Source organism: Fukomys damarensis, unplaced genomic scaffold, assembly GCF_012274545.1.
Source record: "Fukomys damarensis isolate Sample0158 unplaced genomic scaffold, DMR_v1.0_HiC HiC_scaffold_8, whole genome shotgun sequence".
Classification (NCBI taxonomy): Eukaryota; Metazoa; Chordata; class Mammalia; order Rodentia; family Bathyergidae; genus Fukomys; species Fukomys damarensis.
This window is the reverse complement of record NW_022900920.1, coordinates 6,781,757-6,805,825: the sequence shown is the minus strand read 5'-3', so window position 1 is coordinate 6,805,825 and position 24,069 is coordinate 6,781,757. Positions and strand designations below refer to the sequence as shown.

Here is a 24,069-nt window from a genome sequence, read left to right as displayed (position 1 = left end):
ACTTCACTAATTTATTTATTTTTTTTTAATTGAGTTTATTGGTACATTTAGGGATACAGTACAGTTACATTCATTGTTGGGATCATGTACCTTTACATGGCAAGTCTTGATTCTCATTTTTTTCCCCTTACCTCTGCCCAAAATCTTTCTGATAAACTGATTTTTATTAAGAGAGTCACTGATAAATTCCCAAAGGAACTAACTTTTCTCCAACTCTCTGAAAAATATATTTGTATATTGTTTTTAAACACACTTACAATGCTCTTCGATGGGCCTTTAGATGTTCCTTAGCCAAGATGCTTGTCTAGCACTTAGAAAGGCTCAAAGGAAAGAAAGAGGTTGCCACGGCCCCTCTCTCTTTGGAATAACTACAGCGTACTAGGAAATTACCCAGAGGTGCTTCTACCCTAGCTATCTAAGTGCTTCTGGGAGAAAGGAAAAGCTGAGTAAGTGAGCCTTGAAAACAAGGCCTAGAATTGGGCTATAAAAAACTCCAGCTTGTGGTGACCTTTCAACAGTCAAGAGCCGGGACATGAAGTGGGCAATGATGCTTGAGCAAAGAAAGACATCTCATGACATCAGCTGGAGGGGAAATCAGGAGGCTACTACAGCCTGGAAAGAGTGAGGTAGAGTGTGTCAGGGAGATGGAAGCAACTGGCATCCACACGGAGGATGACTGAATAACTGGAGGAGGCCAAGCCTCCCTGGATTATGGTGACAAGAAGGCCGGGCTCCCCTCAGACATGAGATGTTAGGAGGAAGCTAGGCCTCAGACCAGACGTGGGATGAAAGCAGGAGGCCAGGCCTCTGACTGGACATTGGGTGACAGGAGAAGGCCTGGCACTCCGCCAGACCTGGTGTGACAGAAGAGGCCAAGCCACTGGTGAGGTTGAAGACAGACAGAGACCAGAGGAGCAGAAAACGCCCTGGAAATTCAGTAATGGAACCTCAATTTGTGCTGAAGTGTGCCTATTTTCTGAATATTTCATTGGGGATCTGGGAAAAGATTAGAGTACATGGAAAGATTTTCTCAGAGAGGCCACGTCAATTCAGCAAGTGTCAGATAATCACTCAGCTGCAGAGGCAGGTGGTGGTCGAGGGAGAGAGGGGAATATCCCAGAGTTCTGCTTCGACCAGAAGTCAGAGGATGTGGGTATCTGGGAAGGGCATTTGGAAGAGGGACAAGTGACAGTTGTCTGCAGGGTAGCTGGTGGTCCTGGGGCCCAGAGAGGAGTTTCCCTTAGAAGGTGCTGGTGGAAGATCTAACAGGGGCACCTGGTGGTCACAGTAACCTGATGCTGATTCAGAGTTCGCCAAGAAAGGGGCCCTAAATGGCTGAAAAAAGATGCCTAGCTTTTGGATTTTATATTTCTAAAACCTAGGATGAGGAAATCTAAGAGTTTATTGTTGCAATTGTTTACTTAGTGAGTTGCTAGGGATTGAACTGAGAGCCTCTGTGTGCTAGGAAGGTGCTCTACAATTGAGCTACAACCCCAGCACTAAACATAAAGAGTGAGGGGCTCCTGGGGGACTCCCAAAGGCAAGGCCTCCCAAACAAGGCCATGGAGGACTCATCTTGTTTTGGTTTTTATTTTAGTCTGTCAAGAACTGATACTTGTAAAAATACAACAGAAATTTATAACTGGAAAAGTGACCATACATCCGAAGAAATGCTCACTGTTGGTCCTATGTTAGTTCCTCATGAATGAAGGTCAAGTCCAGAAACCATTTATCTGTAGAAACCCCAGTTATTTTGCCTTCCATTCTCCATCAGTCCAGCTCTGGGAGCAACCAAGATGAGATGCTCACAATGAGGCCACCTTTTCGACCTGCAGGAGGGCAGACCCCCAGCTTCCCTAAGAGCAGTTACAGACAAAGACAGCAGTGTATTTCAGGGTGGGACCATGCAGTGGGTAGACAGCTTCCCAGCTATGTCCCCCATGGCTGGGCAACAAGACGAGAAGGTGGGAAGGGGCCTAGTACTGTTGGTCAAGCATTAATGTGTCACATTTTGGTCAGAAGCCGGTTGTCGTGGAGACTTTCTTTGGATATGATGAAGATGGTTCTTCCGATGGTTCTTCCATCTCTTATCAAACTGACAGGACAGACCAGACCCCTTGCACCCCGGATGATGACCTGGAGGAGGTAACTTGGGTCTTCCACGGCAGTTCCTGCACTTGCCAGCTCTCGTGGGATAGGCAGAATGGGGCATGACGTGGGGTGAAACTGGGGCCAGGATAGCGTGTGAGCCCTACTCCCTATGAGGGCCTTCCCAGCCCACACCCCTGGTAGCCTATTCTTTTGCACAGTGGCAAAGATATTTTGCATTTCTTGGCTGCCTGGTTGCTGAGGGTGGTTCCTTGGTACCACCAATTCCCAGTCACACATCTTCCCTTGAGTCTCTCCTGCAACAGGGCATGGAAGAGGGCTCACCACACTCTTTAAGGACTTCTCAGGAAGTTCTGGACCACCCTGTAAGGTTGGTCCCATGCCAAGGACACATCAGGCCCCAGAGACACTGAGAGGAACTTTCTGATGAAGACAGCCAGATGTTCTGTCTTAGTGGGATGATGGCCACCTTCAAATTGACCAGCTGTCACCAACCCCCCACCCATGCACACACACCCAGGGACTGACCCGACTGGCCCAGCTCTTGTGGCTATAGGCATAGTGGTGTCCGTAGCCTTGATCAGGTCTAGTGGCAAGCACATGAATGGAGCCTTCCTTGGCCAATCCTGAAGGATGGACCAAAAACCACGGACCTGCTCAGAAATCAGATCGTCCAGCAAGCCTCAGAGAGTAGGAGAGAAATGGGGAGGTAGAACCAGGACAGGATTTCTGAGCTTGGTCACTCCTGACCATGGCCCACTCTTCCAACCCTAGGATCCTAGGGACTCTTCCAAGGCAGTAACAGGCCTATCTGCACCTGCCTTTCCCTGGAATTGCAGGTGTCATTGCAACCAGAAGGATGATCCTGCAGATAACTCTGCAGGAGCAAACCTGGGATGGACAGGCCTGGGGCAGACAGGTCTGGAAGAAATGTGTTGCCTGGGCTCTGCACTCCTTTCACAAACCCCAGCACATTTCTTTAGAGCAGAGCCATATAGGATCCTGGTCAGTTATAGTGGCTCCAGTTGGTTAGAGCAGCCAGACTGGCAGGTATAAGCCCCAGCTGAGCCTCTGGCCATTGGCCACCAATCCACAAGGTTCACCTTTGCCTCTGAGTGGTCAGCTCAGGCTCAGAGGTCACCTCCAGAGGAATCTTCTCCAAAGCATGCCCCTCCTGACATGCTGCCAGAAAAATTCCTCCTTTCTGCCTCTGTGGAAAGAATAGGAACCCTGGCTGACCAGGACTGTGCTGTGGCATGGAGCTTGTGCTAATGCTGCTTCTCTTTCTGTGTGCATGTGGTGCTGTGTGCCTACCCAGGGCATGGCCAAGGAGGAGACGGAGCTGCGGTTCCGCCAGCTGACCATGGAGTACCAGGCACTGCAGCGAGCCTATGCCCTGCTGCAGGAGCAGGTTGGAGGAACCCTGGATGCAGAGCGAGAAGTTAAGGTCTAAATGACTTCTACTCCATGACATTCCAGCTCCCGCTCAGCTCCTTCCCGCTTATCCCTTGTGGCCTGGGCAGGCACATTATATGTGCCCAAACTTTCAGGCCAAGCCCCTTCCCTCCCAGTTACTGCCAGACCTGGATGCTCACTGAGGCCATTAAAAACCTGTATTTGTGGAGCCCCAGCTGAGTCATCCCCGAGTGGGGGGTGGGACCTACCAGAGTGTGCCAGTATGGGTGGAATGTGAGGGTCCTTGAAAAGCCAAATTTGTCTTGGTCAAGGGCTGTGGCCAGTTTACACGGAGTCTGCAGAACCTTAAGATAAAGACATCTTCTAACCAAACCTGCGGGAATACCCTTAGGAAGCTCGCATAACAGGGAGGCACAGAGATGAACCAGGGGCAGCATTTAAGCTTAGTGTTTTTTTTTAAACTTGCTGAGGCTGTTCATTCATCCAGCAAATCTTGAGCTCAGGGCCTGCCTTGCAGCATCATTGTCTTCTCCCTGGATGCAAGTTGCTGGCATCAGGAAAAGGCTGGAAGATGGCCAGGAGCCCTCTGCTGGCTTCCAGGGGCAGTGTCAGCACCAGGCCACATGGGGAAGGCGGGTAGGGGTTCCCTTGCTGCTCCAACCTTATCTCTGCTTACCAGAGGAAGGTGCAATGGCTGGTGCACCGTATAGGGAGACGGACCTCTTCCTGGAGAGGTGAGGGGCTATTGAAAGCAGCCAGTGGTGGTGTCTGACATTGCAGTCAGTCCTGCTCCCTCTAACCATTCTGTAGGGGAAGAGGTGTCATCACCTGGTGATTCTGCAATTTAGAGTTGTGGTCTGGGTAGAGAACAGACCTCTCGGGATTAAGTACTCCAGATGCATCCTCCCAGCTGCTCTCAGAGAGTCTCCTGTCACCTCCTGCTTTCTGGGAATTTCACTAAAGTCACCTGTTGTGAAATCCTGAATCAAAGACCTGCCCTGTTGTGCCCTCTCAGTGCTCCTGGTGGGCGGCAACTTGCCTGTCTGTGGAGGTCACTTCCTTTTGTCTGGTTTGAAAAGCAGAGAGGAAATGGAAAGTGCATGAAAGGGGAATTTAAATATTTCTTATTTAATCATTTCTTTCAAATTTAAAATTTGCATGATACAAAGATCAAGGAAAATGTCAGACATAGTCTCTGTCTCAGACATCCTAAGACTAAAGAGCAGAGCTCTCTCCTAGGGCTAAATTGTCCTAAGCCTGGGGACCACCCTGCCCTCCTGGGGTGATGGCCCTTAGCCCCTGTAACCTGCAGTCCAATGCTCCTTTGCCCCAGACACTATATCCAACAAGAGAAGGGATAAAATGTTCATGGATTGGACCAGGAGAGAGCAAATTAAGTCAAGAAGGAGCAGCTCGACCTGGCTAGAAGCCCAGGTGGTGCCCAAAAGGAACTTAACAACCCAGGGGCTCACTTGTAAATCATGGAGCTCATCCTCCAAACAAGGGACAGGATCCAGGGAAATAGGGCTAGGGGTACAGTGTGCAGAAAAAGCAGTGAACCCCAGGTCAGCTGCAGCAAGACTGCAAGCTTCTGCAGATTGTCTCAGAAAGCCCTCACACCAGTGTGTCCAGCACCCACAGGCTCGTGGGCCCAGACATCCTTGTCAGTTGTCTCACCCTGTAAACAAGGGTTTTACCAAAGAAACTCTCAGAACTTGTCCACAGATTTTTTTCTGCTATGCCCTAGGTGAGATCACTCACTTGCACAGCCTCAAAGTTCTTCCTTTCTTGGAAAATATCCCATTAAGGGAGAGGATAGTCACTTCTCAGTAGCTAGACCCGAGGCAGTACCCTCTGAAGCCTGCGTCCCTGTGAGCCTGTCTGCCTGTCCTGGCTGTTAGGGAAAATTTAATGTGTCTTTGCTCCTGTCCTACAGACCCGTGAGCAGCTGCAAGCAGAGGTGCAGAGAGCGCAGACACGGGTAGAAGACCTGGAGAAGGCACTGGCGGAGCAGGGGCAGGTGAGCTCCTCCCAGAGGCGCTCATGGGTGCTGGCATCCTCCATTCACATCAGGGGGTCATGGGAGGCTTATGGCCCTCGAGGGCTGCCAAGTCGCCATCATCAAGGAGGGTGGAGGGATCTGGGTAAGAATTATTCGACACGTGCTGAAAATTAGTAGTTTTACAGTGTATCACACAGCAATAAAAATTCTAAATACTAGAAGGAATTCCGTGGCAAGCTGTGAATGCGGTAGGAATCTCCCAACCATGGGGCAGGGCCTCTGCTAGGGTTGACCACGGCATAGTTCATTAGTCCTCTGACTCAGGGCCAGGATTTCAGGTCTTACTCTCCTTTGGAGGTCTTACACCTCCAGTGTCAGCCCCACAGTGTCCTTCATGTGTTTATTGATAGATGGACAGACAAAAGGACACTGAGAGCAATGTCCAGGCCACATTGCCAACATCCCAGCCACAGCTCAGCACTGCAGCACCTGTCTCTGTTTAGCTGACATACACCTGCCCTCCAGGGAACCGTAAACATGGACTTTTGGCAATGGCACTTGAAATGTACCAGGCACTGCGTTTGCTGACCCGTGGGTGGCCCTGGCTCAGGTGTCGCAGGATCTAATATTTAGGGTCATGTCCCAGGTGCTGCCAGCCTATTGTTTGTGCGGAAAGAAAAAAGTGGCCAGGGAGGTTGGAACTCGTAAGGGTAGGAGGACACAAAGGCCACTTGCCGAGTGAGTCCTCCAGACTTGGCCACACCTTGCAGCTGGCTTTGTGGACAAAAACATGTGCGATGAAGCTGCTGTCAGAGGCAGGCAGCTCTCCTCTCAACACTGCTTTAAAATTAAAAATTCCACTGGTGGCAGGGCAGTTAGGTGGATGTCCAAGTAGAAGAGTGTATGCCCGGTGCACTGGGTTTCCTGCCAAGTAGGCCCTCCAGGCAGGGTCAGGAGGCCTCCGTGCCTCCTTGCCTTCTGCCTGTGTCTCCTGAGTGTGAGTCAACAGGACTCCGTCTTAGGTGTCCCATCATCTCCCATCTGTCCCCTGGTCTCCTTCACAGTCTGAATCCCAACTGACCCCATGTCAGGATACTCTGGACCTACAAAGTCCATGCTGCATCTTGTACCTCTGGGGATTTGGGGCTGGGTGCTGTCTGTGTAGTGGATGTGACACCCTTGAGACGTCCTCCTGAAGCAGGGCTATCAGCACGGGATTCTCAAGGAAGACAGGCAGAGCCACAGGTTTCCATTCTCTGTGCACCATGGACTGTGACTGGAGGCTATTTTTGAAGCTGGTGTTGTCATTCTCTTTTCTGCCCAATCATGATGTGGATGTGGCTTTGTGCTCTTCTCCGGCTGCATATTTATGTCTTTATTTCAATTTTATTTTCAAGGATATGAAATGGATTGAAGAGAAACAAGCATTGTACCGAAGAAATCAAGAGCTTGTAGAAAAGGTACACCCAAGCCCTGTGCACGGCTCTTCTGCATCATGGGGCACAGGGTGGTCCTGTGGGGTGGCCATGGGCTTGGCGGAGCTTCCGTGGTTCATCTTCTGGGAGCCTCAACCCAGGTACTCCTCTGTCTACTAGAGGAAAAGAACAGGGCCTTTCCTCTGAGCCCAGCAGAGCCCTGTATCTTGATTTGTGGTCTGCTGCACTGATAGGCTCCATGGATAGTTAGAGAATCTTTGGGAAAAGCTGCCCTTTTGAAACCCCAGGTATCATCCCTGACAGAAGCCATGTTGTGGCAGGGACTATTCATCATAAAGGCTGAATGGTCCTCAGGGGACAGCCTCTTTGAGACTCCACAAATGAGCCTGTTTTTGTTTGTTTGTTTCTGGCTGAGTGATTGTGTTTCTAACTTGACCAGGGAAACCTCTGGCAGGGGTCACTTATGGGCTTTCTTGGTCTCTGGATGACAAGAGGCTCCAACAATACTGTCACCTCCTCCCCACTCCCTGGCTGGGATCCATTGGTTAGAACATTTTATTCGATTAAATATGAGTCAGAAAATATGTCTTAGCTTCTGCATGGGATCACCACACCTTATCCAAGGCTTGCACAAATCAGGACAACAAGACTTACAGTCTAGGGACATCTGCCATGGGTATCATGCCGTCTCCTTAATTCAGCCCATCCCATGGGCTAAAGAAGAAGTTCCCTAGAGTGTGAGTGACTTCTTAGACTACATCTGGGCAGCTTAGGACCCTCTCAGTGGTGTAGGTAGTATGGAATGAGGTGAGCAGCAGTGGTGGCTATGGGTCCAGACACAGAATGGCAGATGGGAGCTTCTCAGCTCATATAGGAGACTCCATCATCACTACCCACTCTGAGGTGCACCCCCAAACACGTGCACTCAAACACACCCACACTTGGATATGTGTACCTTCAATGCCATCATGCTTGTGGAGATGCTTAAATACACATGCACTTCCACACATGTACATTTAAATGCTCACATGCATACTTTAACGCATGCACACACAAACACTGTGCATGCACACTCACTTGCACACTTTAAACCTGTACTCTTCTCTGGCTGTGTGGTGCACAGGGTCATATTCCTGACCCTGTAGGTGCTTCACCACCACAGCTGGTCAGGTAATAATTGGCACCAAGGAACTGTCCAGCACCTGACTGAATCAGCTCCCTCACGGGAAGCCAGTGCTCCTGCACCCATCACCTTTCCTCTGAGAATAAGAGCAAGCTCCTTAGTCCTTCAAACTTGGTTCTTGGCGTGGAAGGACACAGCCCACAGTGGACAGCCTGCCCTCATGAAGGTTCTAAATATGTGTGCCACAGGCTGTATGGAGTTTGCCTCTCAGGAGTCAAGGTCCCCATATCAGGTTCAGTCATTACTAGCTCTGTTTAAAGAAACCCTTAATTCGCTACATTAATTCTCCAGTGTGGCCAGGCAGCCTCACACCTCATCCTCCCAACAGATAACAAGTGTCCTGTTGTGCTCAGGGCCAGCCTGATTCCAGGAACCATGCAGGGATGCCTTGACAGCCCCTCTGTTCCCCAACATCCTTCCCATGGCTTCTTCTTGGGCTTCAAGGCATCCCTGATCACTGCACCTGCCCCTGCCTGTCTAGAATCTCCTACTCCATTTAGCCAAGGAGTGAAGGTTTGTCCAGTCTCACTAGGTCAGGCCCATACCTAGGCTAGACTGAATGCTCAGAGCTACACACTGCCCAAGGAGGTTCCAGGGCTGTGTGCCAGCCAGTCAGCTGTCCCCATGGACAGACGGCGGCTGTGCAAGAAGCCAGGCAGCTGGCCTTACATGCCTTCTACTGAGAGACAGCTAGGCCCCTTTTCAGTTTAATTATCTTCTAATTTTCAGATAAAACAAATGGAGATGGAGGAGGCCCGGCTAAAGCATGATGTCCAGGACGCAAAGGACCAGAATGAACTGCTGGAGTTCAGGATCCTGGAGCTCGAGGTAGAAACTGTGGAGCTGCAGGCTGGCAATGAGCTGGCCCAGCTGCAGGGCCCTGAGATGAGGTGCCTTCCTTGGGCCTCTAAACCCTTACGAGCCTTGAATATCATCCCAAAAGGCCAGGCTGGAAGGGAAAGGGACAAGTGCTGTAAACTACATCTCCTAGGAGGGATGGGGCCAGTGAGGCAAAGTGAACATAATCTGGGGTACAGGCGCAGAACTCAGCATCACAGAAGGAAAACAAAAGCAAAGCAAAACACACAAAAAGACCAGTGCCTGCATGCAGATCTGAGGAGCCCCAACAGTCAGGAAAATGTCCTCGCTTATCACTGTGGCTGCAGTGGCATTGGTGGCGATGAGTGGTGGGCAGAGACTGTGACCAGACCCCACTGGTTAGCCCAGCAGACATTTATTTCTTGCTCATAAAAGTCTCTGAGTAGTAGCAGAGAGTGCCAGATAGTGATTGGGCACCCTACCATCCCTGGCCCCAAGCCCTCTGCAGTGATGGAAAAGGGAAGGTGGGAGCAAGGACCCTTCAGGGGAGGTCACACTGGGCGTGGGTGGCCATATCATCATGCTCACTGTGAGGGTGGCTGGGTAGTGTGACCCACCTACAAGGCCGGAAGGAAGCGGCCTGCACAGCGTTACCCCTCATGGTCACCCTGTATGCACTAGCCTCCATCTGGGCCCAGTGAGCTGAAGCCTACTCAGAGTCCGGATGGATCTGCTTCTCAGAGTCCTCCTGTCCACCTCCTTCGGGGAAGGAGCATAGTGTAGCTACTCCATGTAGGCGACCTGCTCTGGCAGGCCCGGGAATCACTGTCCATGTTTGGCCTCTCCCCTGAGCCTCCTGACAGACCCCTGGGGTTGACCAGTGCATGAGCAAGTGGCTCCGGGTGGTCTCCACAAAGCCTGCACAGGATCCCCATATCCATCTGGAGTGAGCACACAAGGGGTGGTCTTCTTGGGTGAGTCCAGTGAGGTTTCTGCCATCAAGGCATCCGCAGGGGTTTAGTTTTCAGAAATACCATGTTGACTCCCCATTGTGTAGTTATGGCCCATGTTCTCTGAGCCCCCACACAGCGCTATGGGGAGGGAGGAAATGGGGTGAGAACAGCCCATCATGCCCAGCCTTCTGCTCTCTGTCTTAGGAGAGGGAGAGGAAGTCACCTGCTATCAACTTCCACCACACGCCCTTCGTGGATGGGAAGAGCCCCCTCCAGGTGTACTGTGAGGCTGAAGGCGTGACGGTAAAGCCCTCCCCTGCCTCTGCTTACACAGCCCCACCTGGCTGCTGCTCACCTGTCCCTGTCTTTGCATCCTAGGACATCCTGGTTTCAGAGCTGATGAAGAAGCTGGACATCCTGGGGGATAACGCCGTAAGTGTATGTTGCTCTCCTGACTTGTGCATGCTCTTCATGCCAGCCACCCTGGCCCAGCCCTTTATGGTCCCAGAGCCCCTGAGTCTCACTGCCATTCCACCTAGGCCACCCTGCCCAAGGACCCACCCCTACTGCTAGCCAGGCCCAGAGCCTGCTTGGCACGGGCACTCCGCATTTGGAGAAATCTCTCATTTTGTTCCTGTGCCATCGAGGTATTTTCTGTCTTGCAGCTAATGACACTTCCAGTTACATGTCCTCAGTTTCTGAAATCTCTTTCAGCTCCTCTATGCTCCCAGTGTTGCTCTTTACACTAATACTCTTGGGGGGTTCCCATTTCCTTGGTTTGGGGGAACAAGCAGAGACTATAAATAATCTCCAAATCTTGTTGGAGGCAGAGTTCCAATTTTAGCAGTGAACTTCCCAAAAGAATAGTATTACTAAGTGGGCAAAGTAACTGCTCCCCTTCCTCCCGTCCCCCACCCACCATTTCACTGTCCATTTGTCCATCCATCTTCTACCGTATATCCATCCATTTCTTCTACCTTCTCTTCCTCCCCTCTCCCCTTCTTCCCTCCTTAATCCACCATTCATTCATCCATCCATCCACCCTCCATCCATCTCCCCACACTCACTCTTCTAGGCCTCTGTTCAGGGCCTTGTGTTTGACAAGAACCCTGTATCTCCTTGCCCATCCATTTCCTGGGGAGCAGTGAGGAGCAGAGTGGAAAGAAGTGCCCTGAAGGGAAGCTGTTCTGGCTGTATCTGCTCCTCACCCAGACCTGGTAGTTCTCTCATGGCCACAGGTAGTAAAGCACCACCATATCCCACAGCAGGGATGCCTATGGGTGCAGTATGTTCTGGGGTCTAATCGTAGGTATCAGTCCCCAACATGGGCTCTTAGGATTCATACCGGCAACCCTTTGGTTCACAGTTGGAGAAACTGAGAGCACAGAAGGCATCTGCCTAGGCTCACAGATCTGATGTAGTGGCAGAGTTAGGGTGACAGTCCTTGCTGGTCCTGTTTCAGGGCTCCTTTCCCACCCTGTAGCTAGCCCCTCAAGGGCAAAGCCAAGCATGACTGCCCTGGAGCTGTCACAGTCTCTGAGGTCACTTTTACACAACACAGAGATAGAAGAGGACCTGTGGCCAGGTTTTATACTCAGGAGACCCTGTGGACATTCCTGGCAGTTCCTGCTGAGCCAAGGGGACATCCCTTCATTCTGACTGCAGTCCTGGTCAGGCAAATGTCACTTGTACCTTGTGATCCAGGACTATGCTCCTTGCAGTCTGAGCATGCAGGTCCCCTCTTGGAGCACAAGTGGCTGTGAGGAAATAGGTGACAGCCAGGGCATGCTAGTGCTGAGGCTGCCACATTCAGACCAGCCCCAACAAAGGCGATAGTCATGGAAACCTGGACCCCAGAGCAGCTCCCACTGCCTCACTTTCCTCAGGAGCCAGGGCCCCTGTCAGCCTGCTTTGACCATGCCTTGGTTTTTATCCACATCCAGGTCGATTCCCTTAGTCACCCTGAAGCCACTCGCTCAGCCTTCCCCACTCCATTCTCTTGCTCGTCAGATGAAGTGTGGGGGACGCCTGTCACTGCCCAGCTCTGTCCTGTCAGGAGGGAGCTGTAAGCAGTCTAGCTGGCTTCCAAAGCACCCGGCCCACCCCAAGCCCCAGCTGGTGATGCTCGCTACGTGCCCACCCCAAGCTGGCCTCGTACTTACAGCCGTCAGTCACCAGCCCCAACTTGAGAGACCTTGTTTTGACTTTGGAGGTGGAGGAAAGCAAGAGATATTTCACCCTTTAGGAATAGAATGGTAGACAGAGTTTTCTGAGACCTGGTCTGAATCAGGGAGGTTCTGGGGCTGAGCAAGGGCCTCCTCCTGCTCTACCTGCTGCTCCTCAGGTCCTCCACCTATTGTTGGTGTGTAAGGGGTCAGGCAGCCAGATCCTGATGCCAGAGGCAGCTGGGGTATGATTGTGTGAAGTGTCCACATCCTTGGAGGATGCTCATTTGGCCCTAAAGCCAGACTGAGGTGCCCCAAAAGACAGAGTATGAACAAAACAGGCAGAAAAGAAGGGCAGAAATGCCAGGGATTGGGATCATTTCACAGCCATCGATACTTGATCTTCCTTTGAGGCTTCAGATGCAAAGTACTAACTTTAAACAGGTCAGAAAAGGGACAGAATTGGGAATCTCTTGTCACCAAGATGCAGTCAAGGCATCCCTGCTAGTGAACCTGCCCTAGCTGTTCTCTTAGACCTCTGTGGTTCCAGCTGTGAGAACATGAAATGGACAGTGTCTCCTGAGAAAACAGGTCAACGACAAAGGGTATCAGAGGTCCCAGGAGGATTTTTCAGTAAAAGCATCATTGAGCTGTAACCCCAACCCCTTGCATCCATCCCATCAGCCTCGCCATGCATCCATCATTCAGCCCCACACTGAGGAAGGCACTGCTTCTAATGATACATCTGTTCTGCTTCTGGGTACAGAATCTGACTAATGAAGAACAAGTGGTTGTCATACAAGCCAGGACAGTATTGACCTTGGCAGAGAAGGTAACAGCAACTGTGTAGATACTGGGGAGAGGGCTGGCCTGTTACAGACCTCCCTGGACCTGCTCAGCCCAGAGAAGATGCTCTCCCTGGGAGGAGAGAGCCATGGAGTGTGGGGCCCCGCTAGGTTCTGTTTGCCTTGGGAGACAGGTCAAATGTCATGCACTGTGCACCTCTACAAAGGCGGGTTCAACCAGACACTGCCACTATCAGCCATGCCTCATTGTTTTCTCAAAGGCTGGAGGCTATGCAGTGTCTGTAAAACTGTCCAGCTTCCCTGATGGACCTTTCAGGCTTCCTCTTGGGGCTGCCCAGCCTACTTGCCCACCTTTTGCCCACCTCCCAGACCTACAGGTGGGTCACTGTCAGGTCTCCAGCAGCAGCAGAGGGAAGGGATGCTCCTGGCAAATAGGTGTTCAAGTAAATGAGCTGGCTTTCCCCACCTCTCCTGGCAAAGCTCCATAGATGTGCCTGCTCCTGCCTCACCCCAAACCAATGTCTCTCCACTCCTGGGGAAGGTGTGGGGCAGAGTTCCTGGACACCAGGAGGGGTGGCGATGGGAGGCAAATACCAGAATGGTTCATGGATCCCATCATGTGCCAGCCAAGCCCCAACTCCCCTCCCTAACTCCGACCTCCCCCCATCCTCTCCCAGATTGTCTCCACGTAGACAAGGAAGCGGGGTAGCATTGGTGCCTGTGTGAGTAACCCAAGGGGACACTGTAACCTGTTCATTCTGTTTATGCCCAGTGGCTCCAACGGATTGAAGAGACTGAGTCAGCGCTGCATCGGAAGATGCTGGATCTGGAGAGTGAGAAGGTTGGTAGTGTCCTCCACGCCCACCCCGGTATCCCTGCAGCTCAGCATCTCCAGCCTCGGTCCCTGAGGCCAAGACCCAGGAGGTCATCTTTTGTTTCAGGAGCTTTTCAGTAAACAGAAGGGCTACCTGGATGAGGAGCTGGACTATAGGAAGCAGGCCTTAGACCAGGCCCACAAGGTAAGAGGAAGGAGGCTAAATGTGTGCTCACGTGCCCAGAGGTGCATCTTGGTTGCCTTCAGGGCCCTGCCGGGAAGTGCCCAAACTCATTACAGGGTCACTTCCTGTGGTGATGATAATGGTGGTGATGACGCTGGTGATAACAGTGACGGCAGCGATGGCGATGGTGGTGAAGTTGATGATGGTGGTGCTGCCGATGGTAAGAGTGCTGACCGTGATGATGGTGATGATGGAAATGGTGATCATGATCATGACTGTAATGAGAGTGAGGATGATGATGGTGGGAGTGGTGATCATGGGGATGCTGTGACCCATTTTGAAGTGCCATTCTTGTCTTAAAAACTCGCTGCTGAAGCACGACTCTTCTCATTGCACAGTTACCCCTTGCTGTTACACAGGAGAAGGGCTATTTAGCCACTGTGATGATGGCTGCTCTGGAGGTGCTCTAGTTCCTATCTTGTTTCCACGAGACAAGGACTAGGGAAGGCTGCGCTGTCTCACTGGAGGCAGAGGCGCCCGCCTGGTAGCCCATGGCCCATGCCCTTTCCAATGTCCTTGACCGTAGAGATGGTCATGATAAAGTCCCCATTTAGCAGGTACATGTGAAGCCCTGTGATGTTAACTCTAAGGCTATGCTCAATCATACTTGTTTTAAAAGATCAGAGCTTAAAGGCTGGGGCATAGCTCAGTGATAGAGCACTTACCTGGCATGTCATGGACTCAATCTACACACACACACACACACACACACACACACACACACGCACGCACACACAGACTAGGGCTTGTTTCAAGCATCCTAAACTATTTTGCTCTGAGAAGTGGCAATTAATGCAGCACCATGAGCACACTGGGACCGTTTATTTTGTGGCTGTTAACAATACAATGTAACTGAGGCCCAAGAGGGTTTTTTCAATTTCCTAAATTTCTACTAAACCAAAGAAGTTTCATAGTCATTTTGCCAGAAAAAGAACATCCATTTCTGGATATGTGACAATTTTGATGGGAAGAAAGGGCCCATCAAAATGAGAATTTTAATGAAAATTTGTTTTTTTCAAAGATTGTATCAAAAAGTCTCTTAAAGATAAAGTTTAAAGTACTCCAGATTAAAGTGGTACACCCTGGGGGTTTATGAAAAGCTGTGTTTAGGCTGCTGAGATATAGCAAGGCATCGTTTTCCATCCATCCATGGCGGTCTCAGTCCTGAGCTGGAGTGTTGGGAAGCAGCTTTCAGTACTCTGTGACACCAGCCCCTGATGGCGTCCTTTTCTGTCTTGCTGTGATCCCGGCATACTTTCTGGCCATGCTGCTCTCAGCCCATAGCCGGAACCTCCTGTTTCTCAGGCCCTTCAGAACTCAGTCCTTCTCTCACACTCTGAATCAGGCATCAGCCCACCTTGAGGCTTCCCTGTCTTCATGAGCCCTTCACAGCTCCACTTCTCTTCTCTAGGGCATTGGAGGCAAACCCATGGCACATGTGACAATCAGGTTGTTTGTATCATTGAAAGCTCTGAAGGTTCACCACCACTGTCCTAGGGTCTTCTGCTGGATGGGAGGATCCCTCGATCTGGGGCTCCAGGTCCTTCCCCCTGCAGGCCCATGGGCACCCTGTGGCTCCCTAAGTGGGGCAGCCTGGCCTCCCTTGCTTGTTCTGAAAAGTGCACCTCTCCAGCCCTGGGGAGGGCTTAGGGAGAAGAAGAGGACTAATGCACCTCCCTTTGGTCCCCAGCACATCCTGGAGCTAGAAGCCATGCTGTATGATGCCCTGCAGCAAGAGGCTGGGGCTAAAGTGGCAGAGCTGCTGTCAGAAGAGGAGCGCGAGAAGCTCAAGGTGGCTGTGGAACAGTGGAAGCGCCAGGTCATGAGTGAGCTGCGGGAGCGGGACTCACAGATCCTGCGGGAGCGCATGGAGCTGCTGCACCTAGCACAGCAGGTGTGTGGACTGGCCTGGGCCAGGAGGGCCGGGTCCAGAGACGAGGGCCAGACTTTACCATGGCCCAACCTCACAACGGCTGTGCTCTCGACCATGCCCTCTGGCAGCCACACCCTTTCGTGGCCACACTCATGTCCCCACCCCCTGACCAGACTTCTGGCCTGCTGGTTGTGTTTCTGAAGCCTGTGGGTGATGCTTCCCCTATTTTAGGCCACTGTCTCTCAGTTCTCCGTGATGCAGACCCCTGATGTTATCATCAGAGCATTGTCTGGGGACACAACCTGGAGGCCCAGGCCTACTGGGCTCGTTCAGTTTTGACGGGATGTGAGGAACCCTGGCAGGCTGAACAGTCCTGATGTTTATACGCATACACCACCCTCTGTTGTGCCGGGTTGGCCTAGAAGTGGTTTTTATGGATATGTACACCCCCAAAACAAAGATCAGGATAGTAGATTCAGATAAACTGCCACGCTGTACCCTAGCTTACTGCGACAGCGGCCAACATCTGAAAGAGGATTCCTCGGCTGTTAGGACATGTGCTGCCATTCCCTTTACTTAGCAGCCTCTGGGCCTTCAGAGGGGTCAGGATGAGCACAGTCACCTGTAGCCCCTCGCTCCATCCAATGGGTTGTGGTCAGCACCCACCTTCTTCCACACCCCCACGCCTCACCCTCAGACAGCGTTTTCCTCTGGAACAATGGTTATGAGCTGTAGCTGCCCTTTTCTCTGCTACAATGACTTGGGGAAGAATGGTGGACTGATTTTTTGCTGTGCCTGGGCATTGTGATTTTTGACCTACAAGAGTCAAAGGATTTTTTTTTTTTTTCGCCACAGGAGGTGTGGCTATAAGGAAGGCCTTCTGCTCTTTTTTGGAGCGAAGATGGGAACTGTGGACAGCTGTGTGCACCTTGTTAGCCACAGGCCATGGTACGCTAGCTACTCTATGGCTGTTTGTTCACAAACAAATGAAGGACGATCTTTTTTTTTCATAAAGTTTATTGGTACATTTTAGGTACACCATACAGTTACATTCACCAATGGGAACTTGTACCTTTACATGATATATCTCGATTCTTATTTTTCCCCATTCCTTTGCCCTCCCTTCCACCCCTTCACCCATCCCTGTTTACAAAGATTTTGTTTCCATTTTTTTCCTTTTCTCATATTTTTTCCTTTCCCCTACCTCTCCCTTTTCCCCTACCCCTTTAGACCTTTTCTTCCTATTTCACATTATTGATTGTACATTTTTATTCCAAATGAAGGACAATCTTGAAAGGATTTTTTTGGGCTCAATTTCCCAAATACCCCGATTATTGAAGATTTTCTTCCTTTTAACATTACAGAGAATTAAAGAGTTAGAAGAAAGAATAGAAGCTCAGAAGAGGCAAATTAAAGAACTGGAAGAAAAGGTAAAATGGAGCTGTAGATAAAAGAACACAAGATAACTCCCACTCAAAGTCATTCAGTGCTCTGCTCAGGGCAGTAGAGGCTTGGTCTGTGACATGTGAACAAGAGGCCACCACCTGAGTGAGTAGTGTGAGCAGAGAGGGGCATTGATTGGTGAGGAGGACCAGAAGCCCTTACCATGACCCAGGCCTGCAGCCTCAGAGAAGTTATGCCTCTCATGGCGTTAGTTTTCCCCCTGGAGCTGTGGTGTTGGACGAATGTGTCAGCTTTCTGTGGCTGTGACAAAATACCGGAGAAAATCAACTGACAGGACCAATGGCTTATTTTAATTCATGATTTCAGAAGATTTAGTCCATAGTCAATCAACTGCATTGCCTTTAGGCCTCAGGTAAGGCAAAGCATTACGGCAGAGGGGCATAGCAGAAAAAAACTTCTAACCTAATGGTAGCCAAAAGTCAGAAAAAAAGAAAGAGCCAGAGAAGGAGGGGCTGGGGACCAGATATAGTTCCCAGCTCATGACCTGTGATCCACTCTTTTCCACTAGGCCTCATCTCCTGTTTCCTCGCCCCTCGAGTAAGGCCATAAACTTATGCGTCCATCAGTTGATTAATTCACTGATGAAGTTAGAGCCTTCATGAGCTAATCACCTTCCAAAAGCCCCACCTCTAAACATGTGAGCCTGTGGGGGACATTTTAGGTCCCAACCATCATAGTCAGTGACCTACCACCCCTTTTTTGGCGTCCTGAATAGCTCTGAAGCATCTGCCACTCAAGTTAAGTGCACTGGTAGGAAGAGCAAGTCCCTGAAAGGAGGGCTGTGGACCCTGAGAGCTACCACTTATGCAACAAGCACCTCTTCCCAGTGGCCCTTGGAGCAGTTGTCTCCAGGTGCAGAAGCCCCCTGTACTGAGGTGTACTGTGGTTGCACCACATGCCAGGGCTCCTTTTCTGGACTCTGGGCTCTGTGAGACTGGGGTCACAGGCATCTGTCCACTTGTGTTGGCAGACTCTGTGCTCCCCAGACCAAGGTGGCAGAGCACACCCAGAGAACTATGACTCCCGTGGGGATGGCTCACTGGCAGAGCAGTTCTTCCTCTGTCTGTGATTTGGGGCTGGTTCCATAATGTCCAGAGTTAGATGTCTTCTCCATGATGGATCCTGCCTATGAGGCAGGTCTCACCAAAGTGACCAGTTCCCATCAAGCACTGGTGGGACCTGCCTGCCTGTCTTGTCCTTTCCAGAGAGAACAGGATGCTGGCATTTGGGCAGGTCTGCTCTATGGGCAGCATCTCAGCAGGGCTGAGGAAAAGCCAGGAGATGCTGTCTGTTCTTCAGGAGAGACAGGTCCTTCCTGACAGCCTCCCCTTTCAGCTGGCCGCTGGACCATCCCACCACCCACCGCAGCCCTGCCCACCCCTCCTCAGCAGTGACCCAAACTGCCCTGTGTGCTGGACACTTTACCACCCAGCAAACGTCTTATACATGTGCAAATCCACTGTGAGGAATAGCTAGAGCTTTGAAGAGTACAACCTGAGCAACAAGGTTTGCAACAGGGACTCAGCAGCACACCTCACCAGGTCACATGGGCAAGCATCTGCCAGGCACAGGATGCCCAGAGGAGACACAGTTCTCAGGCCTTGAGCTTGAAGAGACCAGTCTCCCCAAGCCAAATGTCTGTTTTGTTTTGTGTCTTAACTAGAGGGCATGTATTTATATTAAGTAATGGGGCAATTTTAAGTCAAGGGTTTGTTTTTTAAATTTAGCTGAAGTAGTTCTTAGCAATACTGCCAGACCTCCTGGGTGCATATTGCTCTGGCCCCATCCCTCAAAAACCAAAACAAACAAAAGAAGAAAGCTTCAAAGTATGAAATCTATACAGGTTGTTGTATACCGAAGTGTTGTCGCAGCACGCTCAAATTTATTTGCTGGGCACTTGGGGTGTCTTTCCACTAGGATGACATCACCCTTAACAGGTAGCAACCCCCATATAAGCTCCTGATCCAAGGAGCCTGGGCTCACCTTGCCAGGCCAGACCTGGAGCTCCCAGTTGTGCTCACATCCTGGCTTAGCGCAGTGCTCGTCTCTGACATAGCCCTAGAGGTGCTGGCACGTCACTGTAGACCCAGGGCTTCTCACAGCATCCCATACACATGTCCTGACTGCCTGCTCCTCCAAGGGCTGCTCTGTTTTGCTCTGTCTGTAACCATGTCATTTCTTGCCAGAAACACTACAAACTCTTTTTTCCTTTCTCTTTCCTTCTGTTTCTCCATCCTCCCCTTTCCTTTTCAGTTTTTATTTTTGTTCTTATTTTTCTCCCTAGCTTTCATTCTCTGGTCATAGCTGGTCTTGGCACTCCGATGTGGTGAGTACTTCATGGCTAGCGTTTTCTGCCAAGATCCCACTTTGCTTCTGGGGAGACCATGGAACCCTTGCTGGCCAGGCAGCTGCCTGCCATCAAGAAGCAGGAAGGCCACTCCTCAGGACCTCCAGAGGCCAGAAGTCCCTCCCTGGGGGTTGGGCTAAGAGGCTGCTCCCACCCATGAAGCTGCAGGCTGTGCCTGCAGACCAAGGCCATACACCTTGCTTGGTTACTGCTTCCTGCCCAGGAAGGATAAGAGGACATTTGGGCCACAGGGTCATTGTTTTTCTTGGTCCTTGGACCCCACGTTTCAGTGGGTGCCCAAGGGCCTTTCCTGGGAGCAGTGGGCGCCACCTTGAGTGGCCCCTTGTCCTTCTGACTGCTGTGCTGTGCTTCTCTTTTCTTCCAGCCTCCCATGGAGTCATACCCCTATCCTCCAGTCGGACCAGAGAGCAGTGGATGCTGGCAACCAAGTGGGACATTGCGTCTCATCCCTGAAGACCCCAAAGAGTTTGAACATTGTGCAGCTTTCCTGTGCAGGATAAGGGGGAAAGCAGAGCTTTGAGTGGGCGCCTCTGTCTACTCGGGATGAGCCAGAATCAGAACTAGCTTTGCTGGCTGGGGCTTCTCTGAGAGAGGCCTGGCCTTGGCTGCTAGTCCCTCTTCTCGTAAGGCGGCCTCCATCCCAGTCATGGGGATGTGTAATGTTCCCTGCCAAGCAGGGGTAAGAACTGCTCCGGTGCAGGAGCAAGCTCTCCCCGCCAGTTACCATAGTAACTGCCCATGTCCTCGGAGGAAGAGCTTTAGAAAGGACACAGGCTCATCCCCAATGACAAAATGAAGACTGTGACTTCAGTGGCAACCTCCATTCAGGGCAGTCAGGAGGGTTCATTGGGGACAGCCTCAGGAGGGCTTTCTGTGACACCCTCCGTGCACAGTGATGCCGTGACTTGTTCGCTGGGGTCCCGAACACTCACTGGTGGACAAATGTCACACCCGCCCTTGTTCTTTTATATCTCAGTGGGGATAGAGGAGAGCTTTGGCTACTGCTGACCTCTTCACCCCACCTCGAGACATGAAGGCCAAAATCTGGCCCCAAACCACTGGCCAGGAGCACAGTGGTACCAGAGGAGGGACGAGGAGTATGCTAACGTGATGTGAGATGAGGCTGCAGAGCCCACCCACCGAAGGAAGCCTGATGCCAGAGAACATGGATGTGGCCACACAGCCTAGAAACCATAGATGTCCTGAGCACCTAGTACTACCCAGCCTGGAAGCCCCTCAGCAGGCCAGCTGGGCCTGGTGCCTGCAGATGGCCGGGGGTGCCCAAAGATGGCCTCACCCAGAGCTTTTGCACACAAGGAGCAGGGCCCAGGTGAGGATACACAAAGTGCCTGTGGTTCCACGGATACAAGAAGGGAGCCCGGAGTCCAGTGGCCCACAGGTGAGGCAATGACATTCATCTACTAGCCTTCCCTCCCTGCTCTGATTGGTGGCCCTGTGCAGGGAAATATGCCTGCTTGTTCTGCCTGGTTGAATATGTCCTTTCAATCCCTGACAGGGAACCCAGAATGACTCCTTAGGCTGCGAGAGTGGTAGGGCTCTGAGGTGTCTCCCTAGACGATGGAGTACAGAATTTCTTCATTTTCACCTTTGGACCATAGCCTGCACACATGTGAACTCCACATTCTCATGCTTATCCAGGACTCCAAGCACCCCCAAGTGCCCTCTGGAAAACCCACCTGAGCTGCCCAGGTGGCCCCGTATCCACCCCAGCACTGGGTGTTTCTGTCAGGGTGGGCTCCAGCCCTATCCTCCTCCCAGAACCCTCAACAAAAGAAGCTTCTTCCTTTATCTCATGGAGCATTCTGCCTGTGGCCCTGAGCCCCTAAGCAGGGATTTTCCTGTCCTCTGCAGGCGGTGATGTGCTGAGCTGAATAGCGAGGCACTTTCTTTCCCCATTCCTCCAAACAGGAAGCATTTCCCCAACTATCCGCCCACTCCATCCTGCTCTGTAGATTGCAAAAGCTTCTACTGTGTGACGGAAAACACCCTTTCCCTCTGCAAAGATACACATGTTGCAAATACAGATGCTCGTGGTTGCATAATTCTTCTGTCCTGGGCCCCCGGTATGAAATGAGGGAACCCTACCACCCCCAGACCCCGGTCAGGGTCCTCCGGCAGGAAAGCTGAGTACTACCTCAAAGCCACAGAAGGGGGTTTGGCTGAGGAAAGTTTCCAGCTGTGGCTGGTTTAGCATAGCCTTCCTTAGCCCCTGAGAGGTATCATGGCCTCCAGGGCAGGGGGTGAGCAGTCCCTGCTGATGGGGCAGAGCCTGGAGTTTCCTGCGAAGGTGGTGAGAGATGCCACTGGTGGTGGGGGTGGGGACTGCAGTACACACAGTGATGGGGCAGGAGCTAGGACACTACACACTGCAGGGCCCAGCTGATTTCCCCCAAGTTAGGAAAAAGAAGGAAAAGAGAAACCCCATCTGGACTATCAGAATGCTTTCTCCCGTGTGTACATTCTTCTCTTGCCCTTGTGCACGTGAGTGTGGACATTCACCCACTCACAGGGCTCTGTGTCGCCCAGTCTGTCTGTCACTCTGGGAGTTCCCCCAGCAGGAAATGAGGGTCAGAACGTGGGCAGGGCCCCCTTGTCAGTGAGCTTATCTTTACAAGTGGGATTTCGTAAGTGAGTGTTTCTGGAATACCTGTTGTTTGTGTGGCACTCAGACGCCTGGTGGAGAGCCATTCCCGAGGGTTATTCAGCAAATGCTCCCCCATCAAAGGGCCACATAAGGCTGCACCTGAGATTCCAAGAGAGTCTGTGCTGCTGTTCCCTCAGAGGCACCTTGGTGAGAAAACAGCACGAGGATTTGCGACCTGCCTCTTCAGAAGGGGTGGACGACATGTGCTCACCTTTCACAATGTATTCTGGCACGTTTGTAGAGGTCCATCTTGCCCAAAAGCGTGGTCATGAGTGTAGGTTGGGGAAGGCACAGTGCAGTATGCGGCCACTGCACCCCCTGGTGCATGGGCAAAACCCCAGCCAGAAAGTTCTTAGATTTGCTCTAGAAGGGAGCAGGATGCAACCTGGCTCAGCCCTGGCCCAGCAATGCCACCATGAACCACACGAGGGCGATCTGACCTAACAAGCTGTGTCTTACTTGCTTCCCACTGACTGCCTGGCACTGGGCTCTGCCTTTTAGAACTTCTGGGAAAAGCCTGTGTGCTGCCAGCTGCAGTTGCATTTCTGATTTCTCAGTAAGGAGAGCCTCACTCTCACATTAACATACCTCAGGTTGCAAAGGTCACCCGTAGCCAGGTGAAGGACAGTAAACCCAGAGCCGCACTGCGCCACACGCATGTCCTCAGACCACTAGGGAAGTCCCAGAGTGGCAGGGCACACCTGTCCTATTGGTATCTCATTCTCCAGCTCCTGGAAGGCCAGGCTGTGGCTCTCACTCTCACTGTGTGGGACAGGCGGACCTCAAGGACCTGGAAAGCCACTCTGGGCCCAAAGCCTGAGCAGGTTCCAAGAGGAGGGGAACCAGGGCCAGGTGAGGAGGGATGGTGGTGGGCCAGACTAAGCCCCATTCACAGATGCCCCTCACCTATCTCTAGGACCTGGACATTGGTGACATCTTCCCTGTTCAGAGTCATTTTGTGAATTCTGAAACCAGAGGTGACTCAGTCTTCTTGAGTGCTCACCTTATGGTGGTGAAGGTGGAGGAGCCATATGGTCATCAGGGAAGGACAGTGGAGTGTTGCAGGCGCAGTGGAGATAGGCTGGATTGTCACCTTTAGGCTCAGAGGCTGATATCTGCAAAAGAGCCTTGGGGCCAGGATCAGACATCCTCAAGAGGATATCATTTTCCATTGATCTATGGAGAAGGGCTTAATTCTAGACATGGGAACTATAGAGGGTGAAGGGAATTTTCTCCCAGCCCAGCTGCTACCCTTTAAGGATCAGAGAGATAGATCTGAAACACTAAATCAAGTAGGGGAAAAGTACACCTGCCAGTTGGCACCAAACCATTCAGCTGCACCAGGGAGTGGCATCAGCTCTGAATGCTCAATGAGGGCTGCTCATCATGGCCCAGGAATTGCCTCTGGTAGGACAGGGACAAGACCAACAGACAGAAATGCTATTGCTGCCCCGCAGCTCCCAAGAGCAGATTGCGAGAAGGGAGCAGCCACCTCCTGTAGCTCCTGCTAACCCATTGCCTGCAAGAGACAAATTCACTAACTAGAGTTCATGTGTACCCTTCTGTCTGTCCTCAGTGTCCAGATAAAATATTGTTCTCCAAAATAAGTTAGTTCACCCCTTTTCCACACTTTGAAAGGTACTTATGCTACTTGTTCATAAAGAGTTAGGTTCCTTCGCTATGGCTCTTATTCCATTTACAGCACACGTTGATTTTTTTTTTCTTTTTCTTTCTTTTTTTTTTTTTTTTTTT

At 51.4% G+C, this 24,069-nt stretch overlaps 1 protein-coding gene across 13 annotated transcripts in view; it reads left to right on the top strand.

The window, feature by feature from the left end:
- Positions 1–24,069, top strand: part of Jakmip3 (Janus kinase and microtubule interacting protein 3) — a 140,159-nt gene that overhangs the window by 100,643 nt on the left and 15,447 nt on the right. For 3 of the 13 annotated variants that reach the window (XM_033761339.1, XM_033761338.1, XM_019207059.2), the window contains 14 exons: positions 2,020–2,145; positions 3,428–3,556; positions 5,462–5,545; positions 6,925–6,987; positions 8,876–8,974; positions 10,123–10,221; positions 10,297–10,356; positions 12,850–12,915; positions 13,662–13,730; positions 13,831–13,908; positions 15,638–15,841; positions 17,185–17,250; positions 19,569–19,610; positions 20,017–21,051. In XM_033761339.1, the coding sequence (XP_033617230.1) occupies positions 2,020–2,145; positions 3,428–3,556; positions 5,462–5,545; positions 6,925–6,987; positions 8,876–8,974; positions 10,123–10,221; positions 10,297–10,356; positions 12,850–12,915; positions 13,662–13,730; positions 13,831–13,908; positions 15,638–15,841; positions 17,185–17,250; positions 19,569–19,610; positions 20,017–20,172 (1,341 nt within the window). In that variant the 3' untranslated portion in view covers positions 20,173–21,051. Of the gene's footprint in view, positions 1–2,019; positions 2,146–3,427; positions 3,557–5,461; positions 5,546–6,924; positions 6,988–8,875; positions 8,975–10,122; positions 10,222–10,296; positions 10,357–12,849; positions 12,916–13,661; positions 13,731–13,830; positions 13,909–15,637; positions 15,842–17,184; positions 17,251–19,537; positions 19,611–20,016; positions 21,052–24,069 lie in introns of those variants that run through there. The other 10 variants (XM_019207075.2, XM_019207068.2, XM_019207066.2 and 7 more) reach the window with 8 other exon arrangements.